Genomic DNA, 20,803 nt, shown 5'->3' with positions numbered 1-20,803 from the left:
TCAGTTCTAGTTCAGTTCTAGTTCAGTTCTAGTTCAGTTCTAGTTCAGTTCAAGTTCAGTTCTAGTTCAGTTCTAGTTCAGTTCTAGTTCATTTCTAGTTCAGTTCTAATTCAGTTCTAGTTTAGTTCTAATTCAGTTCTAGTTCAGTTCTAGCTCAGTTCTAGTTCAGTTCTAGTTCATTCTAGTTTATATTAGTTCTAGTTCTAGTTCAGTTAAAGTTCATTCTAGTTTATATCTAGTACAATTATAGTTCAGTTCAAGTTCAGTATAGTTCTGTATACTTCAGTTTTGTTCTTGTCCAATGTTATTTCAACTTCATTGAAATTAGTTTTTATTTTTTTTGTAGTTTTTTCGTATTTATCTCTAGGGTATGAACTTAGTATCCAAACCATTACTAAAACAGTCTCTGAATGATAACTATATAATTGGCCAACACGAATAATAGGATAATGGTTTTCACTTGTTTAGTTAAATGAAAACAAATACAGATAAAATTCCTATGAATAAAGTCGATAGAAATTTTAGCTCCAACTTTTCCGAAAGTATGGATACAAATTATGTAAATACAATAATTCGAATTGGAATTTTTTATCAATTACTTCTTACTGGACCAAGAACATTAGGTAAATTTTGGAAACATTTGTCAATTTTCTTGAAAAAGTTAATTTTCTTGGTTATAATTTAAGTTCTTGCTCAAAATAACATGAAGGAACAACCATGCTTTGGCAAACATCAAATTGGTTTGGAAAAATTTTAGAAAATAATGGACGCTATTTAGTCATTAACATGAAATATAATGAAAATGTGCCGTCTGTAAAAGTTAATTTTGCACAAATTTTTGGAATCGAGGGTATATATCGTTTGGAATATTTATATTTCCAATGGTTTGAGAAGGTACCGAAATCCTTGGCTTATAGAAATTTAACATTTCCGGGTGAGTTTCACATTCTTTTTTACAATGAAAATGCTAAACAATGCGATTACGCTCTCTCAATGGACAAGGGTATAGTTATTTTGGCATTTGTGATTGAGGTGAAAAATTCATAATTAATCGTAAAATAAATAAAGAATTTTAATGATTATGAATTTTTTAGGTTAATCCAAAAGAAACCCACAATTTTGAGGTTTTACACGAACACCTCAGATATGTAAGTGATTGTAATACTAAAACAAATATTCCAAATCATAATTTAGAATATTGGATTCAAGCTGATATAAGAAATTTTTACGTTTATGAAGGTTCATTTCAATTTCGTTGTGAGAGCAGAGTAATATTCATTGATTTTACAGATGCAGTTCTAATGATGCCAGAAATCGTATGTTACTGTACAAAACTTGGGCCTAGAATGTTTTTTAATTTTAATTTATTATCTTAAGGTTTTAGAATTTCAAAAATTAAAAGCTACTAATATTAAACCTTTAATGAAGGAAATTCCTTATACTATTATACCGGAGGGAAAAGTGTTTAAAAATAATCCCCAAAATCCTGATAGACCAGATTATAATGACACTGATGATAAGGGACTACAAGCAGTGATTCTATTTATAGTGATAGTTTTATTTGTGTATTCTAGTTTATTTTTAATTGCACGGATTTATAAAAATTTGTAAAATTTTCGATCTTAAATCTAGATGTAAAAATCATATACATACATATATGTATACTCATATATTTTAATATATGTTCTAATTCTGTTCTAGTTCTGTTTTAGTTCTGTTCTAATTCTATTCTAGTTCTGTTCTAGTTCTGTTCTAGTTCTGTTCTAGTTCTGTTCTAGTTCTGTTCTAGTTCTGTTCTAGTTCTAGTTCTGTTCTAGTTCTGTTCTAGTTCTGTTCTAGTTCTGTTCTAGTTCTGTTCTAGTTCTGTTCTAGTTCTGTTCTAGTTCTGTTCTAGTTCCGTTCTAGTTCTGTTATGTTCTAGCTCTGTTCTGTTCTAGTTCTGTTCTAATTCTGTTCTAGTTCTGTTCTAGTTCTGTTCTAGTTCTGTTCTAGTTCTGTTCTAGTTCTGTTCTAGTTCTGTTCTAGTTCTGTTCTAGTTCTGTTCTAGTTCTGTTCTAGTTCTGTTCTAGTTCTGTTCTAGTTCTGTTTTAGTTCTTTTTTTTTAGTTCTGTTCTAGTTATGTTCTAGTTCAGTTACAGTTCTAGTTCCGTGCTAGTTCTGTTCTAGTTCTGTTCTATTTGTGTTATATTATTTAAAAGTTAAAAAGAGTTTAAACTAAATTTATGACAAAAACTTAAGTTACAATAAATAATTAAACCAAAAAACTTTTGTTGATGTTCAACTGGTTGCGCAAAATATAGGATGTTATAAGAATTTGAGTATTCTTGGCGCCACAATTGTTTTAATGCTGTAAAAATGCATGTAAACAAATGTATAAAATGAATTGAGAATTAAAATTTTAAAGGTCAATTCCAAAGCAGATGTCTTTTTATTACAACAATTTTCAAATACCTTTCAAAAAAGTGTATTTGGCATCTTTATGCCTTAACTGGAATAAAGAAGATTTTATTTATTCATAATCGCTTATTCATTAATCCTTTTAAAAACATAACCAACCAACCAACCAACCAACAATTCATATTGTCCTTAAAAAGGGTCAATTATTTAATTTCACAAACTTAGCAACAAAAACAAAAAAAACCCTTCATTATTAAACAAAAGCTTTTTTTAAGTAATTTTTTTCATGAAATATGGTTTGAAACATATTTGTTCAATTCACAATCGGTGTTGTACGGTTGTATAGTAGTATGTCGTAATTTTTTATTATTGATTTGTTTTTGTTTCAAAAAATTTTATTTGAAAAATTTTTATGACATACAACGTTACAATGATACGACATCGATTGTGAATTGGACAATTATCTTTAAGAATTTGATTTATGTAGAAATGAAAAGAAATTTGATAAATAGATAGATACGAACATAAATACAAATTTCCTTAAAAACTCCATAGCAATACCTAAAACATAACCGTTGATTGATTTTGTTGATTTTGTGAATGTGTTAACAAGTACTGTTGAATGTACTTAATAAAGATCTCAATCATAACAAACTCATTTATTGCAAAAATATTTAATATAAAATAATAAAAGAAATATTACACTTTAATTAAAATGTATAACAAGATTGAAACAAAACTGAATTACTAGAATAGAACATAACTAGAACCGAACTGGAACAGAACTAGTACAGAACTAGAACAGAACTAGAACAGAACTAGAGCAGAACCAGAACAGAACTAGAACAGAACTAGAGCAGAACTAGAAAAGAACAGAACTAGAAATGAAGAGAACTAGAAAAGAACTTCAACAGAACTAGCACGGAACTAGAAAATAACTATAACAAAACTGTAACTGAACTAGAACAGAACTAGAACAAAACTAGAACAGAACTAGAACAGAACTAGAACAGAACTAGAACAGAACTAGAACAGAACTAGTACAGAACTAGAACAGAACTAGAACAGAACTAGAACAGAACTAGAACAGAACTAGAACAGAACTAGAACAGAACTAGAACAGAACTAGAACAGAACTAGAACAGATTCAGAACAGAACTAGAACAGAACTAGAACAGATCTAGAACAGAACTAGAACAGAACTAGAACAGAACTAGAGCAGAACCAGAACAGAACTAGAACAGAACTAGAGCAGAACTAGAAAAGAACAGAACTAGAAATGAAGAGAACTAGAAAATAACTTCAACAGAACAAGCACGGAACTAGAAAATAACTATAACAAAACTGTAACTGAACTAGAACAGAACTAGAACAAAACTAGAACAAAACTAGAACAGAACTAGAACAGAACTAGAACAGAACTAGTACAGAACTAGAACAGAACTAGAACAGAACTAGAACAGAACTAGAACTAGAACAGAACTAGAACAGAACTAGAACAGAACTAGAACAGAACTAGAACAGAACTAGAACAGAACTAGAACAGAACTAGAACAGAACTAGAACAGAACTAGAACAGAACTAGAACAGAACTAGAACAGAACTAGAACAGAACTAGAACAGAACTAGAACAGAACTAGAACAGAACTAGAACAGAACTAGAACAGAACTAGAACAGAACTAGAACAGAATCAGAACAGAACTAGAACAGAACTAGAACAGAACAAGAACAGATCTAGAACAGAACTAGAACAGAACTAGAACTAGAACTGAACTAGAACTGAACTAGAACTGAACTAGAACTGAACTAGAACTGAACTAGAACTGAACTAGAACTGAACTAGAACTGAACTAGAACTGAACTAGAACTGAACTAGAACTGAACTAGAACTGAACTGGAACTGAACTAGAACTGAACTAGAACTGAACTAGAACTGAACTAGAACTGAACTAGAACTGAACTAGAACTAAAATGGAACTGAAATACATCTGAACTAGAACTTGAATGGAACTGAACTTAGAGTTTTGCGTTAACTTTTTTAGTTTTCGAGAAATACGGACTTTTATGGAGTCACTAATATAGGTTTTTAGTGTAAAATAAAAATGATCTTGTTTTTTTGATACCTCTTGTATTTCTCAGGAAAATGGACTTTTATATTTTCACTGAACATATGAGTTTTTGGCAGAAAATAAAAGTGATCACAGATTTCTCTTGTTTTTGCGGTATCACTTATAACTGGAAATGAAAGTGATCACAGACTTCTCCTGTTTTTTTCTGTATCTCTCGAGAAAAGCGAACTTTTATGTTTTTGTTTGTTGTTTTCGAGAAAAACGGACTTTTGCATTCTTACTCAAAATATCGTTTTTTTTTAAGAAAATAAAAGTAATTACAGATTTCCCTTGTTTTTGCAGTATATCTTATAGTTTTCACTCTAAGTATCGATTTTTTGTAGAAAATAAAAATGTTCACAATTTTATATTTTCACTCAAAATATCGTTTTTATTTTTATAAAATAAAAGTGATCACGGATTTCGAAATATCATGATTTTAGGTTCAGCAGCATATGCTATGCGATGATAAGTCAGGCAGTCACTAACGCGACTCATATATATAGATGGCCGTTAGTTCTGTAGCTGATATAAAATGACTCAATACATTAAGTATATCTATTAAATTGATTGCAATCTAATTAATAGTTTCAACCAACTATTATAGAAATTGATTATATATTTAGAGAAGTAATACTTTAAAAGTCAATATTTTATAATCAATTCCAACTGAAGGATGTGGATAAAGTTTTTAATTATAAAATTATTTTTATTCTATCAATTAATATTGTTTCCAAAAAAACTCATCTTCATGGGGTAAATGTTTTCATTCATTTTTTTTAATTTATATTAAAAACATTTTACTATAGTAAAGGCCATTAATAACGTTGAAAATCCTGAATGCCTGGGCAAGTACCGTTTGGGTCTTGAGAACCAGATGATATAGTTTTTGTAGATTTTGAAACTAATAATACTATATATGATTTGGATTTTGATGAAATGCCCAATAAAACTATTTAGGAAAATGATTCGCATTTACTGCTCATACATTTGAAATTTAATGAAAATGACATTGTGCCGTCAGTGAAAATAAATCTGAAAACATTTATCGGAATCAAAGGCACATATCGTTTAGAGTTTTTATTTTTTCAATGGTTCGGAGAGGTCTCATCATTGTTATCACACAAAAATTTAACATTTCCGGGTGAATTTAATGCACTTTTCTATAATATCGAGGCTAAAAGTTTTCAACGCTCTTTGGTCATGGATAAAGCTATAGTTATTTTAACATTCGCAGTAGAGGTAAAATTTAAAAATTAACAAAATTATAACCCAAAATAATACATAAAGCTAAAGTTAAGGTTAATCCTTTAAAACCACATAGTTTTGAAATTTTGCGAGAAAATTTGAAATATGTACAACAACCATTCACCAAAATCTCAATTCCCTCAAAGAGTTTAAATAATTGGTTTCCAGCTGATATGAAATATTTCAATATTTACGAAGGAACTTTTCAGCATTATTGTCAAGCTAAAGTTTTATGATTGGATTTCGAAGATGTATTAACGATAACGCCAGAAATCGGCGATATCTGAACTCAGATATCGCCGATTGAGTAAAATTTGGAGTAAAATAAATTCAATATATCTTTCTTAGAATTTATGATTTCGAAATTTAAGTCAAACGCAGAAGATCTAACAGATGTTAAAGCTTTATTTCAAAGTGGATAGATTGAACTTTCAGATGTTGTAAATGAGATTTCATAAAGGCTTAGGTAAGGTCTATAGGAAGACCTATACTACTTTATATTCGAAGCAACCAAAGGCCTGAGCTATATCATTTCCCCGGATAGCCTTGATGGTCTTGAAACCCATATCAATTCAAGTGATATTGTGTTGTGTTAGTTCTGCCAATAATTGAATAAAATTGAGAAGACATTTAGAATACTGAAACAAGGTTAGACAAGGTATAGTCGAATTTTCGATATTTAGTTCCCGGATTTTTCTTGCGGCTGTATTGATGTGCAGGTGCCAGGTAGTCTGAGCGAAAGTAAAAGATTCAGGTTTTCAAAGAAGATTCTCGATCCCGTCAGGCTAATAGTCTAAGCGACAGTACAATATTCAGTTTTTCGAAAAAGATTCTCGATCCCGTACCCCTTTTGAACCATCAGTAAATATTGAGATCCCGTTGTTTCTTAGGACAGTGTTCGCTATATTGTGGTTTGGAATGATCTTTTACAATTCATAGATAGTATGTAGTCCGTTTGCTGTCATGATTGGCCTGTCTATCTTTTGTATGATAGTGCCATCACTGTTAAAGTCGTAGAGCAGATTTAACATAAATGCAATTGATATACATATATAGCAAGGGGAGTTATATTTGCATTGTCTCTAGAATAGCATGAGGGATTGAATTTAAACAGCCAGTAATTACAAGTCATAGTAATCATTGTACTTTGATTAGAATAGATGGGTAAGTCTTGCAATCCACCGCTATCCACCAAACAAAAGTTCCGTACGTTAAGGGCTGTCGGGTGAACCCAGCATAAGGCCGTATTCAGAGCGTCTTCTGATCTATAATACAGAAAAAGATCTGAGTTTAAGGAAGCCTCTTTACTTGTGGTTATCCAGGGATAAAATACTACTATATAGACTGCAAAACACTTGATTGCCTTCTCATCCCACTACACTATTGTAAAAGATTTTGTAAATAGTGCTTTCAAGTTTCCAGGTTTAACATGTTTTGTAGAGGTTTTTCCGAACAGATCTCCGCTCCTCACAAAGAACAGCTGATCTCGAAAGAATCAACCAAGTCATTGGTGAATGTTTTTACTTTCTCTTTATAATGAAGCTTTTAAAAATAATTCACACACTTAAAGATATGACTTAAAATTTTCAGGAAAAACATTTTACTAATTTTTTACACAATTCTCTAGCGATTAAAAATATATTGAAAACTGTTTCCCCATTTATTAAAATGTTAAATGATTGAATTGCCATCCAAATTGCTAATGATTCAGCAGTAGTTGTATATAGTATTTAGAACTGAAACATTTAAAGTTATTTTTCAATGGTACGAAAAATTCACTACACCATTTCCTTTTGAATTGCATTCTATAATACGAAAGTAAAAAGTTGGGAATAGGATGTGAGTCTTAATAATAAACTAATTGTTGATAGAGTTAAGAGAAAATTTTAAATTCTCTGAGAAGGACTGGACATATTTTTCATTAATTTTTAAGATTTAAGTTAAAGGGATTTATATGAGAACTATAACCAACTATGAGCCGATCTGAATAAGTTGTATATGTATAAAACATATTTATATTAAATTTTATAGATTTGTTTTCTTTAATTTTCAAAGGTAGACCTGGTTGTAGTTATGGGCCGAACCAAATCTCTATTGATGTGAGATTTATAAACAAATTTAGGATAAAAACGAATATTTCCATGAGTTGTTTCGGTACTCTGCTCATATTTTCATGATTTATGGACCGATTTGGTAAATTCAAGTTAAACAAGTAAGAAATTATAGTCAGGCGATCATATAATACCCTACACCTGTTACAAATGTAAAATGTGATGTAGTTTTCATAATAAAGCATTTAAGTTGAATTATGCCTTGCCTTAGATATACTTAAGCCATTTATTGTTGAAAAAAATTGTGGACTTTTAAGTCAAATTTTTATAGGAGCTAGGGTTGGAACCTAGCCAACCTATAATTATAAAGTTCATGAGGTTCATCAGGGCTAGTATGGTTTTGCAGCTTTTTGTCGGCATACGAGTATATTAAAAATAATTATGAACTTAAAAGACTTATTCGGCGCGTTCAGTTATATGGGGGCTAGGTGAAATAATGGACCGATCTTAAACCTTTGCTATACGCTTCGTTCCTTAGATAATAAAATATCATGTAACAAATTTCATTGAATTATCTTCAAAATTGCGACATGTAGTTTGATTACAAGGTTCACAAGTCCTATTCGGGGGTCCAGTTTTATGAGAGCTAGGTAAAATAATGGACCAATCTTAACCATTTTCAATAAGCTTCGTACCTAAAACAATAAAAGATCATGTACCAAATTTAATTTATCTTCCAAAAGTGTGACCTGTAGTTTGATTATAAGTTTTACGTGGACGGACAGATTAATTCAGAAAATTATTTTGAACCGATTGGTATACTTTAAGATGGGTGTAGGACCAATATTATTGTACGTTACAAACACCAGCACAAACCCAATATACCCTCCCCACTAAGGTAGTGTAGGGTATAAAAACTTTCCAAAAGTAATGATAAAATTATTCAAATTTTTGGATCCGACAGATAGATAGAAAACTTTAAGAATTTAGTATATATATACCTTATTGGATCGTAAAATTGTATGTCTACCATCAATGGGGGTGGTAAAGGAAATTCCCCCCACTCCCCCACAAAAAACCGAAAAATTTTCATACAAAACATAAAATTGAGGAAAAAGGAAAATAAGTGAAAAAGTTCCGCCGCATACATTCAAGCTGGATCCGCTCGAATATAACACTTGGTTCCTATTAGATTTTTAGACGTCATGTCTTTTTGTGCGCCTACTTAAAATACGACAAAAATCAAACTGCTTACTTACCATCCATTTGCAGTCGATAGTAGTAACTACTTAACTAACTCCTTACCTGTAAGCGAGCGTTATTGTTATTGTATCAGTAAATATGTTGAGAATCACTGGTTTAATAGAAATTTCATTAAATTGCAGTTAATGCACTTAATTGGTTGATTCATGTTTAAGTACAATTTATTTAACTGTAATCCCTAAGGACTTATGATTTTGATTAAAAAACTATTTTCGCCTTTATTAGTTAATTCAGTTATAACTTTAACATTAAACTGTTTAAACGTAAAGTAGGAAAAATGAAAAGTTTTTTAGGAAAATTTTTTCAGTTAATTTTTTTCGGTGGACTTTTAAAAGGTATAAAATCGAAATTACTTCGTCTAATATAATTAATTGTAATGTGCTATTGAGCAATAAACAATTACAATGTGTAATTCAACAGTAGCCAATTACAATTATTTGTCATTAAATTTTAGCAAATTACAATAACTTCCCAGCAAAAATAAAACAAAGTATTTCCAAAGGAATAACATTTATCACCACTTTATAAAAATTACTTCCTTAGAATGACTTTAGATGTAGAGAACTTGGAACCAAATAAAAATAACATTCCTTCTATGACAAGCCATCTTCAGATCTTTTTCAGTACTTCCATGGTGTAAATTCTACTTATTTTGCGCTTCTTTAGAAGTTCTTTTTTTGCTGGATAATGAAGTGTTATTAAACAGTAAACAATTATCAATTATTGTAATTAAAGGTTATCAATTAGAATTAAATGTAATTTAGTTGTTACTAATTACAAATTGTATGAATTTATAAGTAATTTTAATTGGAAATTTTTCAATTACAAGTAGTTTTAATTGGTTATTGCACAATTATATCTAATTGTTATTGGCAAAATTTCATTTACAATTACAAGTAAATGTAATTGTTAATGCTTCAATATAAAGTAAATGTAATTGTTTAATTCTTCAATTACAAGTAATTTTAATTGGATCTTGAACAACTACACATAAAATCTAATTGTAATTGGCAAAATTTCAATTACAATTACAAGTCATTGTAATAGTTAAAGTTTTTAAAGCAATTTAAGTAATTTCAAGTATTTCTTCAATTACAAGTAATTTAAATTGGTTTTTGTACAATTACACATTAAATCAAATTATAATTGGCCAAACTTTAAATTCAATCACAAGTAATTGTAAATATAAAAGCATCAATTACAATTACTTCAAATGTAATTGTAATAAGTAATTCTTTAGTTCTTTATCAGTCTGATAATGACAAAAGTTTTCTTAGTTTCTTCAGCGGAAAATGTAAACAAATGCATTGGAAAACATCAAATATCATTGGGAACTTTCTTCAATTATCAAATACTGGGACAAATATACGAACCATTTGAATTGAAAAATTTCAATTATTCAGCTGACACAACAATTCTGGAAAATAATGGCAATACAATAGTTGTGACCATGAAGTACAATCAAGATAATGTACCAACCATTAACTTTCATTCCCCAGTGGTACCGGGTACATATCGTTTTGAATTTTTCTATTTCCAATGGTTCGAAAATACTACAACAAAATTTCCCGTTGAATTGCATGCAGTATTTTATAATACAAAACTTAAGAATCTACAGGAGGCAATGGGTCTACGAAATAATATAGTGATTTTAGCTTTTGAACTAATGGTAAGGGGGGTTTTGAGAATAATTGAAAGAAAAAAAACTTTGCTAATGATTTAAAGGGTTAATTCCTAGATTGCTAGTAACGTAAATAATACACAATATGCTGGATTACGGGGATATCTAGAAAAAGTTAAAATTGCTAAATCAAAAATTAATCTCAAAGATTCGCCCCTTAAATTATGGATGCCGGATTATATGAAAGATTATATCTTATATGAAGGTTTCCCTACTTTCTTCAATTGTAAAACACAAGTTTTATTTGTGGATTTTATGGAAGGCATTGAGCTTGAAGCGGAACTAGTAAGGAAAATTCTAAGAAAACTTTTCTTTTATGTAAATCTAAATTTTTTATAATTTTTAGATTAAAGAATTTCAAAATTTACAATCATATGATGGAACTCCGCTAATGAATCAATTTGAAACATTCCTTAAACCCAATGGACCATTCGTGGTTAATTATGGTGAATCTAACAGTGAAGGCTTTAAAATTAAAGGCATACCATTTGTAATCGATGATGTTGGCTCCAATGGCTCTACTTTTCAAAGATTTGTACTGTTACCACAAGTGGGTGTTTTTATTTTATTTTTTGGATATTTTATTCAAAATTTCAAAGTGCACTAATCTTTATTAAAATTGTAATTTCTTCACAAAATATCGAAAATACATATTCACGATTATTTCATTAATAGTTTCACTTTTTAAATCACTTCTTATTAGAGTCATCTATCAAACACCAAACAGCCGGCTTCACACGATCACACAAGTAAATACGATTTTGTGTAAAAGAGTACGAATGGGATCGTCTAAACGCGATACGTAATTAAAATTGAGAGAAAAATATGGATGAAAAATTTGACAGTCGTATGGCTCTCTTCATTTTTTGAAATTATTCAAAAAATAATCAAGTGGCATTAGATCAGGGATGTATTTTTATGTAAACACATACAAAAAAGCGAAACAGCTGTTTCCTTCTTACTTTGTTATTCTCTATACTTCTCTCGTGTATTGATCGAATTTCATTTTACATTTTCATCAGACTTTACTTACGTAAAGTGTGAAATGCCCTTAAGGTGTTTAGGTTAGGTGGATTGCAAGCGAGTTCACTCGGAGGCCTTGGGGCCCATTGTTATTCCCCTTAAAATTATCATTCCCCAATATTAAGAGAATGGTTTTGCTCCCTAGTTTCGTTGACTACTTGGTTCGTTCGGTCTCCGTGTAAACCAGCCGTTGCTTTTAATAAAACCGATCATGTTTATTAGTGACGCATCTCTGAGACAGTCTAGATCACGGAAAAGAACTCTCAAAGATAGAGCAGTCTGTGCTCTTGCAAGGCTGAGCAGTCACATAGATGGTATTGTACCGATTCCATATCTTCTTCGTTAAATGATTTGGGTAGCCCATACATTCCGTCATATGTCCAATCATATAGTGCCCAGTAATTATAACAGTTAGGAGCCTAATCGAGTTCTTACGAAGAGACAAAAGAGTCCTAGTCCTATCTGCTGTCAGAGTGGGTCTCTATATTCTACATGTGGTGATATTTGACCACCTACCTGAGTTCAGTCTCACTAAGAGCCCATTTATCTAACAGTTTTAATAGAGTCGTCAGGGAAGTGTGAATAGCTTTTTGCGCAAGTTTAAAGACCAGAAACGACCCTTCGGTTACGCGTTCTTCAGATATTTCATTTTCCCGGTGCCCGGACCCATATCAGCTCAACGTGATGTTGTGTCAGTTGTGCTAATGATTGCATACAATTGAGAAGACATTCCGTCTTAATAACAATGATGTTAAGAGCCCTTAAAGTAGAGCCTATGCAAAATGATCGTCGGATCAACCATTTATGTTTGGCGGCGGCAGCTTATTATAGAAAATACCAGCGATGGCTAAATTCTCAGCTCAATTTAACTGTTTTTTTCAGAAATTGACCATATAAGCTTTTATTACAGTGAAAAAATCTCTGTATAATGGTCTGTTATGTAGAAACGTTTCCCTTTATAAGTTTTTTCTGCAGAAAATGGACATTATTATAGTAGTTTTCACTATTTTAATATTAGAACAATTTTGTGTGGCAACTCTTTTCAATTTGCCATTAGAATTTGAAATATTGGCAACTCCATTCAAATTGATTAAATTATTTCATGAAATACATGTGGGATCTTTATCAGCGGCTTCGTTTAAGCCGGCTTATGCTTTTAATCCGAAAGAAGTCGGCGTGGTTTGCAAAATGTTACGGGCGGCCAGCTGCCTCCGATTTGAGCTGTCTCGGCTTATATCTTTGCCATAAAGTTACGACTAAAACCGACATTTAAATCAGCTCTGATGCAGACATACAAGCCAATGCAAAATGATAGGCGGATCAACCATATTTGGTCAGCGGCGACGACTTATTATAAAAATACAACTTATTATAGAAAATAAACTTTTTCTTTAGAAATTGACCTTATGATTGGTATCTGTTATATAGGACCCAGTAATTTTTATAATATTTTTCTTCAATATTGTATGTTTGAAATCGTGGCAACTCAAATTGGTTAAATTATTTCCTAAAATATATTTGTATTTCCCATCTTTGTCAGCGGGATTTAGATTGTGAGCCGAAATAAGTCGGCGGCGGCGCGGCTTGCAAAATATTACCGGCGTTTAAGCCTTCTCGGCTTGTATCTCTGACGCAAAGTAATCGGCTGAAAACGACTTATAAATCGGCTCTGATGTCATCGATTGGTAGCATTCCCACTTCCTCACTTCCTAACTCTCTCCTCTTCTATTGCTCTCAGTTATAGAGTTTATTTGTCATTCAGATTTAAAATTAACAAACAACTTCTGTCGGATTAGTTTTATTTCACCCCAAAAATAGATTTTAAATTAAAATAAAAAATTAAAAGGATTAACTCCATTTAACTAAATTTGAAATATTCTAAAAAATGTGTATTTAAAATTTACGAAAACATGGAGTTAATACATTTGGCTTATCACGCATATAGTTTTCTTGTTACATATTATTTATACAGACATCAATTAATTGTTTTGCACGCGAACACAATCCTTTAACTATTTGAGAGATAACATGATTGACTATTTATCAGTCGGTCTGCCTATTTGTTGGTCTGGTTTTTCTGACACACTTCTTGTTTAGTTGTTAATTGAAAGTGATCTGTCTGCACGATTGTTTTGTCAATTTGCTAATAGAAATGTTAAATTAAAAGATTTATTTTTAACACTTGAGAATTTAAAAATAATCATGGCTCTAGTCGCAGAAACAAATTAAATAAATAAAAAGCAGAAAAAATGCGAAATGTTTTTTATTCATATTCTGCACTATGGCTTAAAAAGTAGGAAATATTTTTGCAATCTAATAAAACAAAACTTTTCTGTTCCTTTAGTAATAGATAAGACCTTGACTAAGGAGAACATGACATTGAAAATAAAAAAAAAGGAGCGTATGTGGACTTAGTACATTCTTAAATTAGAACAACATGCGCTGATAATTGGAATCGTTAGCAGTAGATACAAATTTATAAAAATTATGTCATTAACTAAAATTTTTTACAATGACATTGATTTGTGATTCAGTCTGCGTGAAAATTTAAACACTTTTCTCAAAAACTATATTTTGAGTGCAAACATAAAAGTACGTTTTTTTCGAAAACTATAAGAGATACAGCAAAAACAAGCGAAACCCGATATTTTGAGTGAAAACAAAAAAGTCCATTTTTCTCGAAAACTATAAGAGACACAGCAAAAACAAGCGTAATCTGTGATCACTTTTATTTCATACAAAAAATCGATATTTTGAGTGAAAACATAAAAGTCAGTTTTACTATAAGAGATACAACAAAAACAAGCGAAATCTGTGATCACTTTTATTTCATACAAAATAGTGATATTTTGAGTGAAAACATAAAAGTCCGTTTTTATCGAAAACTATAGGAGATACAGCAAAAACAAGCGAAATCTGTGATCACTTTTGTTTTATATAAAACCCCGATATTTTGAGTGAAAACATAAAAGTCCGTTTTTCTCAAAAACGAAATCTGTGATCCCTTCTATTTCATTAAAAAAAATAAAACCGATATTTTGAGTAAAAACATAAAAGTGTATATTTTTTAAATCTAATCGTAAAAAGCTATTAGAAAAATATGTGTAATCGATTATTGATTTAAAATTATCATAATACCGTCATAGAATAATTAGCGTTCTTTTAAAAGCAAACAACACTTAGTGACGTAGATACATTGAGTAAATTACTACGTTAATTTTTTAAACAAACAAAAAAGAGGTTAACGTAATCAGCAATTAATTGATGTTTTAAGATGCCAATTGCGAATATGAATTATTGGAGTGATATCTACAACGATATACAGTTAAAGGAAAGGCTTATGTTTTAGAAATAAAGTTTCAATACTCACTTTTAACTTATGTTTTTATCAAACGCAAGAGTTCATTCTCTTTTAGTCACAATATTTGTTTAAATTAAATAAAATTAACACGAGTCATTGGTTTTTAAAAATAACAAATTAATTTATTTATTTTTTATTTCACTACTATTTTTTTCTTAATGTCTGACAGTAAGTTATCAAGTTATTGTGTTAAAAATAATTGAAGTAAATTAACACTTTCATTTTGCAAATATGTACATATTTCAATTCAAACTAAATATAATAAATGTATTATTTCTATAACAATTATTTAAATTACGTTATATTTTTCGGATATAAATAAACTGCTAGATTATGAGCTAATGGGCAGACACTATACTGCTACACATTAACTTGAAGAATCCCTAGTAATCCAACTAAGAATCAATGCATCTTCAAGACAGTCTACTATATAGTCTATAGTCTAGTCTCGTATATAGTCTAGTCTATAGTCTCGTCTATAGTCTAGTCTATAGTATAGTCTCGTCTATATTCTCGTCTATAGTCTAGTCTATAGTCTAGTCTATAGTCTAGTTTATAGTCTAGTCTATAGTCTAGTTTATAGTCTAGTCTATAGTCTAGTTTATAGTCTAGTCTATAGTCTAGTTTATAGTCTAGTCTATAGTCTAGTCTATAGTCTAGTCTATAGTCTAGTCTATAGTCTAGTCTATAGTCTAGTCTATAGTCTAGTCTATAGTCTAGTCTATAGTCTAGTCTATAGTCTAGTCTATAATCTGGTCTAAAGCGTAGTCTAATCTATAGTCTGTTCTATAGTGTAGTCTAAAGTGTAGTTTAATGTATAGTCTAGTCTAAAGTCTGATCAATAGTCTAGTCTATAGTCTAGAGTATAGTCTAGTCTTCAGTCTAGTCTATAGTGTAGTATATAGTCTAGCCTATAGACTAGTCTATTGTCTAGTCTATAGTCTAGTCTAAAGTCTAGGCTATTGGCTAGTCTATAGTCTAGTCTAAAGTCTAGACTATGTTCTAGTATGTAGTGTAGAATATATTCTAGAGTATGGTCTAGAATATAGTCTAGAATATAGTCCAGAATATTGTCTAGAATATAGTCTAGTCTATATTCTATTCTAGTCTAGTCTTGAGTCTAGTCTTGAGTGTGGTTAAGACTTTATTATAGTCTGAACTTTAGTCTATAGTCTAGTCTATAACCTAGTCTAGTCTATATTCTGGAATATAGCCAAGAATATCGTCTACTCTATAGTCTAGTCTAAAGTGTAGTTTAGTCTATAGTCTAGTTTAGTCTGTAGTCTAGTCTATAGTCTATTCTATAGTGTAGTCTTAAGTGTAGTCTATAGTCTAGTCTATAGTTTAGTATATATTTACAGTCTAGTCTATAGTCTATAATTTAGTCTATAAACTAGCCTTAAAATTTAAATTAAACCTCTAAACCACAAAAACTATTTAAATTCTGCTCAAATCTTTTTCTCATCATAAATATTTTTTAATTAATTTTCTGCTAAATTCCATTTAAATAATTTACGTCAATCATAAATATTGCATACTAATAAACATCCCAAAATAATTTAGTAAATTATTTTTACTTATAGTTTGTTATTAGTAATTTATATAAAAAACATACATATGTATAAGCAAATTTAAATGACTAAGTAATTCTTATGAAAAAAATCTTAATAAATTAATTTATTTAATTTCCATTATTAATAATATATATAATATAAATATATATATATATATATATATATATATATATATATATATATATATATATATATAATATATATATATATATATATATATAATATATATATATATATATATATATATATATATATATATATATATAAATATATATATATATATATATATATATAAATATATATATATATAATATATATATATATATATATATATATATATATATATATTATATTAATATATATATATAATATATATATATATATATTTATATTTTTTTAACCTAAAGTTAACTTTTCAATAAATAACTAGCAAATTGAGTGAACAACGAAAAAAAGGGAACTAAATCATTATCTGTTTTACTACATAAAGAAATATGGTTAAAATTTGTTTTGTTAACATTATTTTCAGGGTCATAAAAAAATTATTTTCCCAAAAATAATTATGAAATAATTTGTGCATTAGAGCGGAAAATATGTACAAACACAAATATTTTTATTTTTTTATAAAAATATTTAACATTTATTTTTCCGTATTCAAAGCAACTAGAGTTACAATTTAACAAATTTATTTTATCAAACAACATTCAACAGGTATTCATAACAATTTGAAAAGGTGTATTAAATGTTTATGGTTTGATTTCATTTTTAAACAAACCACAAGATAAACATCATTATTAAGTATTTTTGTTGTAAATACGTTAATATTTTTATAGTATTTTTACAACATTCCTGCATATTACAATATCACAAGTATGAATGACACTTTAAAATTAAATTAAAAAACAACAAAACAAAGGCAGAACTTATATTGGTTTAAATTGTGTTTTTTTTTGTACTTAATTGAAATAGAGTGACCAAATATATCTAATGATCAAGATTATTATAGCAGAGTCTATAGTCTAGTCTATAGTCTAGCCTATAGTCTAGTCTATAGTCTAGTCTATAGTCTAGTCTATAGTCTAGTCTATAGTCTAGTCTATAGTCTAGTCTATAGTCTAGTCTATAGTCTAGTCTATAGTCTAGTCTATAGTCAAGTCTATAGTCTAGTCTATAGTCTAGTCTATAGTCTAGTCTATAGTCTAGTCTATAGTCTAGTCTATAGTCTAGTCTATAGTCTAGTCTATAGTCTAGTCTATAGTCTAGTCTATAGTCTAGTCTATAGTCTAGTCTAGTCTATAGTCTAGTCTATAGTCTAGTCTATAGTCTAGTCTATAGTCTAGTCTATAGTCTAGTCTATAGTCTAGTCTATAGTCTAGTCTATAGTCTAGTCTATAGTCTAGTCTATAGTCTAGTCTATAGTCTAGTCTATAGTCTAGTCTATAGTCTAGTCTATAGTCTAGTCTATAGTCTAGTCTATAGTCTAGTCTATAGTCTAGTCTATAGTCTAGTCTATAGTCTAGTCTATAGTCTAGTCTATAGTCTAGTCTATAGTCTAGTCTATAATCTAGTCTATAGTCTAGTCTATAGTCTAGTCTATAGTCTAGTCTATAGTCTAGTCTAGTCTATAGTCTAGTCTATAGTCTAGTCTGTAGTCTAGTCTATAGTCTAGTCTACAGTCTAGTCTATAATCTAGTCTATAGTCTAGTCTATAGTATAGTCAAGTCTATAGTCTAGTCTATAGTCTAGTCTATAGCAGAGTCTATAGTCTAGTCTATAGTCTAGTCTATAGTCTAGTCTATAGTCTAGTCTATAGTCTAGTCTAAAGTCTAGTCTATAGTCTAGTCTATAGTCTAGTCTATAGTCTAGTCTATAGTCTAGTCTATAGTCTAGTCTATAGTCTAGTCTATAGTCTAGTCTATAGTCTAGTCTGTAGTCTAGTCTATAGTCTAGTCTACAGTCTAGTCTATAGTCTAGTCTATAGTCTAGTCTATAGTCTAGTCTATAGTCTAGTCTACAGTCCAGTCTATAGTCTAGTCTATAGTCTAGTCTATAGTCTAGTCTATAGTCTAGTCTATAGTCTAGTCTATAGTCTAGTCTATAGTCTATTCTATAGTCTAGTCTATAGTCTATTCTATAGTCTAGTCTATAATCTAGTCTATAGTCTAGTCTATAGTCTATTCTATAGTCTAGTCTATAGTCTATTCTATAGTCTAGTCTATAGTCTAGTCTATAGTCTAGTCTATAGTCTAGTCTATAGTCTAGTCTATAGTCTAGTCTATGGTCTAGTCTATAGTCTAGTCTATAGTCTAGTCTATAGTATAGTTTATAATCTAGTCTACAGTCTAGTCTATAGTCTAGTCTAAAGTCTAGTCTATAGTATAGTCTATAATCTAGTCTACAGTCTAGTCTATAGTCTAGTCTATAGTCTAGTCTATAGTCTATAGTCTAGTCTATAGTCTAGTCTATAGTCTAGTCTATAGTCTAGTCTATAGTCTAGTCTATAGTCTAGTGTATAGTATAGTCTATAATCTAGTCTACTGTCTAGTCTATAGTCTAGTCTAAAGTCTAGTCTATAGTCTAGTCTGTAATATAGTCTATAATCTAGTCTACAGTCTAGTCTATAGTCTAGTCTATAGTCTAGTCTATAGTCTAGTCTATAGTCTAGTCTATAGTCTAGTCTATAATCTAGTCTACAGTCTAGTCTATAGTCTAGTCTAAAGTCTAGTCTATAGTATAGTCTATAATCTAGTCTACAGTCTAGTCTATAGTCTAGTCTATAGTCTAGTGTATAGTATAGTCTATAATCTAGTCTACTGTCTAGTCTATAGTCTAGTCTAAAGTCTAGTCTATAGTCTAGTCAGTAGTCTCAAAAGATGTTAGTGTATATCTTTTGTATTTACATCTCGATTTCAAAAATGTATAAATATAAATTGCTGATTGAAGAATCAAGAAATAAAACTATATTACGATTGAGTGATGACAATTATAATGCTTTGTTTTTTCTACAAGTTATTGAGTGCCGGCAGTTGTTGTTGGTCGGACGATTGAACGGTTTATTATTTGGTTACAAAATTTACTCTTATTTACACTCAAAACCATATTGCTCTTTCTAAATGTCTAATGTTTTGACATACATACATAGCGACTTACTATGGGTATAGTAATTTTGCTAGACTGATAAATTCGTGTGTGTGTGTGTGTATGTGTGAAGTGTAAAAAACCAATACAATACAAAAGAAATACATGTATGTATTGATGTATATATATTTTTGGTGGTTTTCCGCCAACTAAATTGTTTTTGTTTGTTTGTGTGTTTATTGTTTTGAAGAATTGTTTAAAATCGTCGGCAAAACACTACTATAACTGAACTTCGAATTTATTCCGTCGAAAATAGAGCTTAAATACGAACGTGTCATTTTAATAGACGCTCAAATGTGCGATAGACATATTTGTGATCATTTAAGGAAGATTTTTATTTGAATGAATATCATTTTGAATTTATTACAAACAAAAAAGGTGTTAAAAACCAAGATAACGGAAAAATAATATTATTTTGTAAAATCTTTAAGTGTTTTTAAAAATTTAAATAATTAACAAAAAAAAACATTTATGAAAATTAAACTAATAAACGGTACATAGAATTATACCATAAATATATAACAAAACAACATCTCTATAGAATAAATAATTATTGTTTTTATTTCATTCATAAATTGTTAAATTTCGAAGTGTTACAAAATCTATTTCAATTTCAATAAGTACGAAAAATAATTTTGAGTGTGACCAACTATTTGAGTTTTTAAATGAAAGTGAAAGTTTAATAATTATTTAAAACAAATGTAAAATCTAAATTACTTAATTTAGGCAAAATATGTGGTAATAACTTTATTAAACAATATTCGTACAGTAAGCAAAATAGTTAGTATATGAAAATGTGATTGTAGTTTGGATCCCGAAGATACTGGCGTCCTCAGAGAATTGATTTGATTAGACTAGACTAGACAATAGACTAGACTATAGACTAGACTATAGACTAGACTATAGACTAGACTATAGACTAGACTATAGACTAGACTATAGACTAGACTATAGACTA

General features: G+C 29.6%; 2 protein-coding genes across 3 annotated transcripts in view; both read left to right on the top strand.

Annotated features, from left to right (window-relative positions):
* LOC111681101 (carbonic anhydrase 2) overlaps positions 1 to 20,803 on the top strand; it is a 73,253-nt gene that overhangs the window by 48,251 nt on the left and 4,199 nt on the right. The gene's annotated exons all lie outside the window — the stretch shown is intronic.
* On the top strand, positions 10,327 to 11,917 carry LOC124420254 (carbonic anhydrase 9-like). The gene is made up of 5 exons (XM_046952502.1): positions 10,327 to 10,737; positions 10,807 to 11,034; positions 11,096 to 11,299; positions 11,453 to 11,498; positions 11,898 to 11,917. Exons 1-5 carry the CDS (start codon positions 10,327 to 10,329, stop codon positions 11,915 to 11,917), a joined length of 909 nt encoding a protein of 302 aa, XP_046808458.1.

The sequence above is a fragment of the Lucilia cuprina genome, chromosome 5, assembly GCF_022045245.1.
Source record: "Lucilia cuprina isolate Lc7/37 chromosome 5, ASM2204524v1, whole genome shotgun sequence".
Classification (NCBI taxonomy): Eukaryota; Metazoa; Arthropoda; class Insecta; order Diptera; family Calliphoridae; genus Lucilia; species Lucilia cuprina.
This window is presented reverse-complemented; position numbering and strand designations above follow the sequence as displayed.

Bases quoted from the DNA above. Each gene is read 5' to 3' on its own strand.
- LOC124420254 (XM_046952502.1), top strand. From the start codon at position 10,327: ATGACAAAAGTTTTCTTAGTTTCTTCAGCGGAAAATGTAAACAAATGC. The intron at 11,035-11,095 runs GTAAGGAAAATT...TATAATTTTTAG, and splicing joins TTGAGCTTGAAGCGGAACTA to ATTAAAGAATTTCAAAATTT. The intron at 11,499-11,897 runs GTAAATACGATT...CCCAATATTAAG, and splicing joins GGCTTCACACGATCACACAA to AGAATGGTTTTGCTCCCTAG.